The 9,670-nt window shown below is 40.6% G+C and overlaps 1 protein-coding gene across 1 annotated transcript; it reads right to left on the bottom strand.

The window, feature by feature from the left end:
* Positions 1-437: 437 nt before the first annotated feature.
* LOC147548506 (uncharacterized) lies at positions 438-1,422 on the bottom strand. The gene is made up of 2 exons (XM_086668066.1): positions 782-1,422; positions 438-507 (listed from the first exon to the last, which is right to left on the bottom strand). The coding sequence occupies exons 1-2, from the start codon at positions 1,420-1,422 to the stop codon at positions 438-440; spliced, it is 711 nt and encodes a 236-aa protein (XP_086524192.1).
* Positions 1,423-9,670: the final 8,248 nt, after the last annotated feature.

The following is a 9,670-nucleotide window of genomic DNA, read 5'->3' as shown; positions in this document are numbered from 1 at the left end:
CTGTGTCCAGACATAGTGTTTATCGGAGGACAGAGCTTGATCCGATCCCTTCATTTTGATTCTCTTGGATGCTCCAACTTGGATAGGTTAGAAGTAATGATCAACTCCTGTTTTTGACTCAAGACTTTCTATCTTGTCAATTCGATTCTTCGCATCTCATGCTTTCTTGGTTATCTTTGGAAACATTTTTCCCATCCCTTTGTCTTTGGGATGATCCCGTTGTGAGAGTTACAACCTTGTGTATTTCTTTTATAGGAATAACCAAGTACAGAATCTTTTGGTATATGTTAGTTAATTTAGCACTTTAAGACATCTCAATTAAGAAAAAACTCTTTTATTGATTCCCCACAATACTTAGTACAAAGATGATGTCTAACTAGAAAAACAAATTAATTTAGACTTAGTGCCTAAAGAAGATTCCGATCCTTTAAGCATCCTTAGCAGTCTTGGCTTCTGTTCCCTCTTAGATCTCTTCTCCTATAGCAAATAATTAGTTCCCATTTGTTCCTGTACATTCACAATGATAGGGCATTAGGTATCTCATACAAAGTTGGGAAATTTTTAGTATTTGATAAATTAATTGCCAATACCTGAAGTGGAAACTACTGTTCCATTCTTCTTGTCCTCCAAGAACTTAGGGCAGTTTCTCTTCCAGTGACCCTTTCCGTCACAATAGAAACATTTTGTATCAGGAGGTGGAACTTTGTCCTTGGATTTAACATCTCGTTTGCCTTTTCCTTTGGACAAAGTTTTCTTCTTCTGTTTTCCACTCTTCGTGAACCCTTTGTCCTTTTGGATCATGAGAACATCCTTCTTATGATCCAATATTGCCACATCATGTTCGGCCGTTTGAAGCATCGCATGAAGTTCCTCTAATGTCTTGTCCCATCCATTCATGTGGTAGTTCATCTTGAACTGATTAAAACCACTATGGAGGGAGTGAAAGATAGTATCGATAGCCGCTTCCTGGCTATAAGGAAAATGCAGTTTGGCCAGCTTACTACAGAGCCTGATTATCTGACGAACATGAGGCCCAACTGGTTTTCCTTTCTCAAGACGCATGTCTAGTAACGTTCTGAAGGTTTCATACCTTTCCAACTTCGACTGCTTCAGAAACATTTCCTTAAGCTGTTGAATCATGGTGTAGGCATCCATGTCCAAGAACTGTTCTTGAAGAACGGGTTCCATGGTTGCCAACATCAGACACGTTATCGGTTCCGCCTTTTTTCGAACTTTCTTTTCATGTTCCTTTTCTTCATCGGTCGAATGGGCATCCAATATTGGAATTGGAGTGTCTAGCACACTTTGCTTGCCTTCCATTCTGAGAACTAATCCCAGGTTCCTGTCCCATTCGAGGAAGTTGTGTTCATTCAACTTCTCCTTGTCGAGAAGTGAGCGGAAGTTGAAGTTATCTTTTGTCATCATAAAACTACACTAAAGGATTGCAAAGTTTTGAAACTCGTTATCGTTTTCCGGAAAAATTCAGTTTTCCCACATTATTTTATAAAATCGTCGCTAACTGAATAAGGTGATTCCAAGATCCCAATTCTCCGGAGTTAAGCGGACTATGGCCCTGCCCTCAACTCCTTTGTTCAAGGTGAGTGAACTCCTTCACTGATCATACCCTTGTGACTCTTGGTTGATAGATTGCATTGATGGGTGTCTAATCTATCCTTTTGCCTCGAGTATCTAGAACTCTTTTGCTGATCTCGTTGAGTGGAACCATTAGACTTGTAAGCCTCTTCTATAGGCCTACTCGCATTACCCCGAGGTAGAGATGGCACCCTGCTAAGGCAGGCCCATCATCACGAACAAGGGATCAAAGAGTGTCTAGTTATGGATAGGCATTACACTCAAAATTACTTTTAGGGACTTTTACGCTAAGTCTGGTATGCGTTATAGTGAACTATTTAGCCTAACTAACATCCACGGCGTAAAGTGTAAATAAATAAGTAAACGCGCGAGAAAGTAAATCAAGCACATATGGATCCTAGTATGGCCCCTTAGTCCTAAAAGATCTAATCTCTTTAGGATTTCGTTTTGTTTCGCCTTTTGGTTCGCCAAGATCGCCATCTTCGAACCTCCATTGATTTCTCTCGCTCGATTAGGATCTCTATCCTTGAGTTTCTTCAATTGACTTATAGATCCTAAACTCTAATTACAAGACTCAAACGATACGTAGATCGTATAAACTTGAAATTAAAATGATTACAACTTGCACTTGTCCGTGCTTAAAACAAGAATGAAAGAAAAACTTTCTATGGCCATACTAGTTCCCGCATTCACATCACATGCATTCATATAATATTCAAGGCTAACTATTATATATGCATGATAATCCGGGAGATACTTTTGTCGACATCTCTATGTCACATTACAGACCTTAAGTCTAAATTCGAAGAATTCGACTGATGGTGCGTTCCGGTTTTATCTTTTATGATTTCCAAAATCAGATCAAGAAAAACTCTGTTTCGGCTTTTGAAGAGTCTGAGTCAATTTCGGAAAAATTGGTTTGACTCTTAATGATTTCCCAAATCAATTTCAAGAAAAACCCGTTTCGGGCCTTCGTGTAGCCCGATATAATTTCGGTAATATTTGGGTGGGATCAGGAGAAAAATCTAGACTTTTGTCGAAAAACTCCCCCTCGGGTCAAGACCCGTAAAATTTCTGCCCAAGGACCTAAGTCAAATTCGGAATAGCTCGGGACAACCATAGGTCAAGGCCCAAGACCCGGAGGTCAAGGCCCAATATGGTGGTCCGACCCAAAAAGACTCGGTTCATGCATAGGTCTGGCCCATGCACGGTTCGCCACGAGACCGGGTGCATTGGGTCGTGCCTGGCACTTTATGGCTGAGACCAGACGCGTCTAGACACATCTCGGTCTCGACCGAGGCGTAGGGAGCGTCCTGGCCCTAGGCCAGGACGCTAGCCTAGTCCCAGACCCGTCTAGACGCATCTCGGTCTCGGCCGAGGCATATGACGCGTCTGGCCTAAGGCCGAGCCATATTGGTGTCTTAGTTGAAGACCGAGACACCATAGGCCGTCCCAGACGCATCCCAGATGTGTCTGGGCTATGGCCGAGGCCCCATCCATCTCGGTCCAAGACCGAGATGCTTAGGGCTCCCCAGACGTGTCCGAGACACACTTGGTATCCAGGTGCATCCCAGACGTGTCTGGTGGGTGCTCCTGAATGCATGCCACTGTCTCGGACCAAGTCCGAGACGGTTCTGGTTTTTCTTGGTCGCGTCCCAGACGCGACCAAAGACCAGTTCTCTCACGTTTCGGACTCCAAGTCTGGAACGGTCTTGGCCAGGATGGCCGAGACTTACACGCGACTGGCCGGATGCGTCATAGACGCGTCCCGACCAGTTTTTAGCAACTTTTTTTTTTTTGCATATCAAGCAACTAATCCCATCTTTTAGTAACTTCTAAAAATCCCAATTTTGATTTTCAACAACTTCTAAAATTATGAAAATCATAACTTTTGAAACTGCTAAAATTTCAATTGTTTGTTTTTGAGATATTTTCAAAATCAATGAAGGACAACTCTTTTGAAAACACTTTCAATACCGAAATCAATCAAAATTGAATCTTTTGAAACTCTTTCCAATCATCAATCTTTGATAATCAACTTGAAAACTTTTGAATCCAATTCAAAATAATCAAATTGAATTTCTAAAACCCTTTTAGACAAAACTATCAAGCTGATCAATCATGGATTAGTCCGAAACTTAGCAAAAATTAGCTATTTGCAAGAGGCTCTGCCGCCACTATAGGGTTATCGAGTCACCTACTAGTGTTGTATGCGGATAACTTGACATCTAATGTCAAATACTAGTATTCCAAGATCATCATGCATAAGCTAATAATCAACTAAGAGTTAGAGATTACCTTAATCGCTAGTTTCCCTCGAACCTTTTCAATCGCTATAGAAGACCAAGAGCTCCAATTGTAGCTCCTCTACTTGGGACACCGAAAGGTCTACTTAATCTCCCATCTTGTTTATTAGCTAGAAAAACAATGGTGATTTGATAATAAGAAGAACTCCTTCTTTATTTGACTAGTTGATAGCTTTAGGGAATTAGCTCACATTCTCTTCTCTACTTAATGTTGTAGAGTAAGAAAGCTCTTAGAAAAATTTCACACCTTATTCAATACCCTAAGGGTCCTTATATAGAGTTCTAAGTTAGAGTCCAACCCTAATTAGTTTCTTAAAAAGCCCTTCTGAATAAGATGAAGGAAATAGTCGAAAATAGAAACTAGTTGCTATTTTCTCTATTTCCCTTAATTGTGGCCGTCCCCTATAGAGGGGAAACTCCAGATCTGGCCGGCCCACTTAGGGCACCCTAATGATCATGGTCGGACACCCTTTTATTAACAAAATACCCTTCCGGTGCCCCGACCCAAAATCCCGCTTTTCGGGCCTTTTGTGCTATCCTTGCCTGAACTTCGTTTAGGCCTATGAGACATATTTATGGGACTCTCCCATGATTATATATCTCATTCCCACTAGTCATATCATCCGATTGAATAGCCATTCTTATGTGTAAACTGATGTAGGATCCGGTCGAAGTTAGCCGCGAATTACTTCGTAATTCGACGATCGTAGTTGCTTTCTAGCTAAACACTACGACCCCTAAATCAACTGGACTTGATGATCTTCTTCACCAATTGTCCTATCCGAAAAATTCCTCAAATTGCATTTTTGGTCAAAGGACATCTCCTTTGCAAAGGAATGTCCTTCACTCATAGATCCTAAACTCCAATTACAAGACTCAAACTATACATAAATCGTATAAACTTGAAACCATACTAGTTTCTGCATTCACATCACATGCATTCATATAATATTCAAAACAATCAATTATATATACATGATTCATCGAGGAGATACTTTGTTGACATCTCTATGTCATACACGGACCTTAAGCCTATATTCGAAGAATTTTGACGAATGGTGCGTTTCGGTTTTATCTTTAATGATATCCAAAATCAATTTTAAGAAAAACTCTTTTTGGGCCTTTGGATGGCCCGGGTCAATTTCAGAAAATTTAGTTTGAGTTTTTAATGATTTCGAAAACCAGTTTTAATAAAAACTCGTTCTGGGCCTTCGGGTGGCCCGGAACAATTTCGGAAAATTTGGGTGGAACCAGGAGAAAAATCGAACTTTAGACGGAAAAACTCCCACTCGGGTCAATGCCCAAAAAATCTCGGCCCCCGATCTAAGACCAACTTCTAAATGCCCCTAGACAAGCTTCGGTCTAGGCCCAAGACCCTCTCGGTCTAGGCACATGGGTTGTCACGGCCAAAGGCCAAGAGGTGCCTAGGCATGGGCCAAGAACGACTCGGCCCTAGGGCAGCAACTTGGCAGGGCCGTGCCTGAGAATTCGGAGGCCCAGTGCTAAATTTGAGTTGGGCCCTTATCTAATCAAAGATAAAAAGAATGTACTTTAAAAACAAAAAACAAATTTAAAATAATTTGACAGTAGCTATGTAGGAGTTCATAAACAAGAGATTGAATCTCTTGTATTTTTTAGAAATTGACTACGATTGTCATTAAAATGACATTGATACATCAAATATGATGTGATAAACACGATAACTACCAAATTTTAAACACAACTACTATATTTATAACTTTAATTTTGACTGTCACTATTGAATTTCAAGATTAAGAAAACTATATTATAAATATAAACTTCTTTTTCTAACAAAAAAAATGGAATGGGAGTTTAAATAAAGAGATTACATATCTCGTTAGAGAGAAATAAAAAAATGAGAATTTTAATGTTGAAGGAAACTGAAAATACTACAACTTAAGGAGAGAGAAACAAATAGATTAGAGAGAGAATGAAATCGATTGAAAATTCAGCTTTTAAAGTTAGAGAGAGAAAAGAGGTTTTTTGAAAATGAACGCACATGTGGGCCATCACTAATGGGCAGTTAATTAATTATATAATGTGTTGTGGCCCCACTGGTTAAAGAGTTTTTTAACCTCCTCTTTTCCAATATCACCCCATCGGAAACCACTTTGACTGTCACAAGTCTTTTTAATTAATTATAATGTGTTGTGGGCCCCACTGGTCGGGGGCCCAGTGCGGGCGCCCTGCCCGCACTGGGTCATGCACGGCTCTGCAACTTGGCCATTGCTTGGCACGTCCTGGACTAGGTCGGACGCGTCTCAGCCTTAGGGTGGTACGTGCCCCAAGATGGCCCAGACGCGTCTGGCCTAGGGCACTATCCTAGGCCGTCTCAGTCTCCAAGACCGACTGACCGAGACGCCTAGGATGATCCAGACACGTTTGGTGGAATTTCCAGCATGGTCGTCTCGGCCCTAGTTCGAGACGAACTCAGACTGTTCAGGTGCGTCTGGGGAGTCCGAGCACCGCACATTCGGGCCCCCAGTCCAAGACGGTCTCGGCCATCTAGCGGGGACGTGCCCTGGCCAAATTATATAAACTTCCAAAACCATCCTTCTCCTTTTTCTCTATTATAGTTGTTGTTCCAAACTTTTAGAAGCCTTCTAAAACCCCAAAATCATGAAAAACACCATCTTTTGAAACTCTTTTCAATATCAAAATCTTTTGAAACTCTTTTCAAAATCGAAATCTTTTGAAACTCTTTTCAATCATCAATCTTGAAATCAATTTGAATAACTTTTAAATCTAATTCAAAACTAAACAAATTGATGTCTAAAACTCTTTTTAAACTTATCTATCTATCTAAACAAGCATAAATTTAGTCCGAAATTTAGCTAAAAATTAGCTACGTGCAAGAGGCTCTGACGCCATTCCTAGTGTTCTAAGAGGAATCTCAGACATCTAATGTCCAACACTAGTATCCCCAAGATCTCTCATGCATAAGCTAAATATGAAACTAAGTAGTTTAGAGATTACCTTAATCGTTAAATCCCACGAACTATTCGGTTGAATATAAGAAGACCAAGATCTCCAATTGTAGCTCCTCTAGTTGCGACACCCGAATAATCAACTTGATCTCCCACCTTTAAGTTAGATAGAACTTCAATGGTAGTTAGACGAAGAACACCTTTTTCTTTAGACCAAATAGATAGTTGGGAACTATTCTCTCTTTCTTGCTCCACTTGATGTAGTAGAGTTAGAAATCGTTTTTAGAATTTTACACACCTTATTATGCTCTAATAAGGCCCTATTCTCTCTATTTAGGTTTCCTAAAAGCCAAAATAGAAGCAGAATGAGGATTTTGTCAGAAATAGAAACTACTTTCTATTTCTTCTCACTTACTCTAGCCGGCCACCCTATGCCCTAATGGGCTAGGTCTGGCCAGACCTATTAGTGTGGCCGACCATGCCTTGGCCGACCCACCAATGGGCTTTAAGCCCGACCCAAAACTTCCCTTTGTTCCGGCTTTTGTACCATCTTTGCCTTAGTTTTTCTTTAGTCTTTTGGACATATTTATGGGTCTAATCCATGTTTATATGTCTCATCCCTCTATTCATATCTTCCGATTAAGTCGATACTCTTTGGTGTAACCCGATGTAGGATCCGGACGAAGTTAGCCACAAATCACCTCGTGATTCGACGATCGTAATTGGTTACTAGCTAAACATTACGATCCCTAAATTGTCTGGACTTGATGATCTTCTTCATCGATTGCATATCCGACAAATTTTCCGTATTAATTGCATCTTTGGTTGAAGGACATCTCCTTCCATATAAACTCGCTCGTAGAATTCCGAAGTAAAAAATTTAAGTCAACAATATCATCACGGGTTATGAGCTAAGACAGACGCAATTAAAAATCAAATATCATCTATATTGTTGAAAAATGTGCAGTCACCAGACATCCTCAGAAAATGAGTAACCAAAAGTCAGTTATGATTTTTATGTTAGTGGGGATAGGGGTGGGAATCGGGCGGGTTCGGACGGGCTCGGGCACCTATGAGCCGGACTCGGGCGGATCGGGCTCGGATAAGCCGAGCCCGCGATTGGTAGTCGGGCGGATCGGGCCGGACCAAACTCTCACTATAGGAGCCCGTAGCCCGTCCGAGCCCGGCTGCCCGAGCGGGTTCCGACGGGCTCGGGCCGAACGGGTTCGGATTTTCGTTAACTAAAAAATATTAAAAAAAAAACATTTGTTTAATAAAAAAAATGTTATTTTATTAAAAGGCAGATTTCCTTCGGCATAGATTTTCCTGGTGGAAAAGCAAGTGGAATGTTTAGTAATGGCAAGAACTTATTTGAAATGTTTATTGTTTTACATTCATATCAATGGATATTTTGCATTTCTACTTCTAATCCATATACTTATTTGAATGTTTATCTTCTTTAATGGGTGTAAGCTGAGAAGTCAGTAGTACCAACTTCACCACCATATCTCTCACTAACATCTGCATCCAACAAAAGCAATGCCTTCTCCGGTGGTGTCAGCTTCACTTGCCGGTGGTGCCGGAATTTTAGATACCAATAGTAGTAGATTTTCGGTAAGTCTTAATCAAAATACCAAGAACCAAACAATCAAAGAACAAAACAATCAAAGAAAACACACAAAATCAATCATCAAAATACCCAAAATTGAAGAAATAAAACTAGGGTTTGACACAAAATCGACCAATAAAGATTGAAATCAAATAATAATCTAGAAATCACATAGTATAAGAACAACCCTAGAATCAAAAGGAGAAAAAAGGATTCCCATTAAATTACCTTTATTAGTTGGTGAAGAATGAAGAAGATATTATTGTACAAGTTATTAGAAACTACTACATCAACTACACTAAATAGTTGAATCTCAAAACCCTAAAAAATGATGATTTTAATGTTGACAAGAGTGGGGAACTTTAAATTGTTAGAAAATCAAAGATCCAAAAAGTGAGTGAAAACATCTTACTACTCATAGCCATGTTTAGGTTCTCCGCTTAGAAAGATATAGAGAGGGAGGTAGAGAGAGGCGTGGAGGTAGAGAGAGAGGCGGAAAGAGATTAGGGTAAGGCTGGTCCTTTTATAGAAGAGGTGCTTAATCCAACGGGCCGGTTCTCGGGTGGGTTCTCGCGGACGTCCGTCGGACGGACCAAACGGGCCAGGACTCGGAATTGAGGACCTATCCGAGTCCCGGCCCAATAAGCCCGAGCCATCGGGTCGGGTATGCCCGGCTCGGGTAGGACTCGGGCTGCGGGTCAAAACGGTCCGGGCCGAACGGTCCGGGCTGAACGGTCCGGGCCCCGGGTTCCCGGACCGTTTTCCCAGCCCTAAGTGGGGATAACAAGGTTTACTTTATGAAAAAAGTAGCTTCATGCATTGTTTTTTATAGAGAACAAAATTATTCTGTGGTTGATTGAGTATACAGTGGTATCCAACCAACTCATTGGTGGTTTAGAAGACAACCAAACCACATCATGAGTAGTTCGGTACGGTTTGAGAAATCCATCAACCAAACCACTCTGAATTGGTTCCTGAGTGACTAAAAATATTGGCTACCGTACCAAGGAACACCTATATTGCTAATTTGATCAAATTTTCATAACAAAATACATAATATTTGAATCAAGTTACAAATTTTCTTCAAGAGTTTTGTTCTTTGAGAAATTTATCTATGGCATCCTAGACTCAAGCATTTAGACGAGTAGATATGAGCTTCACATTTTCATCACATTTTCATTTAAAGGGATAATCTAACGGGATTTGTTGTTAAT

Source organism: Eschscholzia californica, unplaced genomic scaffold, assembly GCF_041429995.1.
Source record: "Eschscholzia californica isolate CP2 unplaced genomic scaffold, dmEscCali1.0.p SCAF_3, whole genome shotgun sequence".
In the NCBI taxonomy this organism is placed as follows: domain Eukaryota; kingdom Viridiplantae; phylum Streptophyta; class Magnoliopsida; order Ranunculales; family Papaveraceae; genus Eschscholzia; species Eschscholzia californica.
This window is presented reverse-complemented; position numbering and strand designations above follow the sequence as displayed.

Excerpts from the sequence above, each read along its gene's own strand:
- LOC147548506 (XM_086668066.1), bottom strand. The coding sequence starts at position 1,422 with ATGACAAAAGATAACTTCAACTTCCGCTCACTTCTCGACAAGGAGAAG. Across the intron at positions 508-781 it reads ATGATCCAAAAGGACAAAGG|GAACAAATGGGAACTAATTA; the intron begins GTTCACGAAGAG and ends GTGAATGTACAG.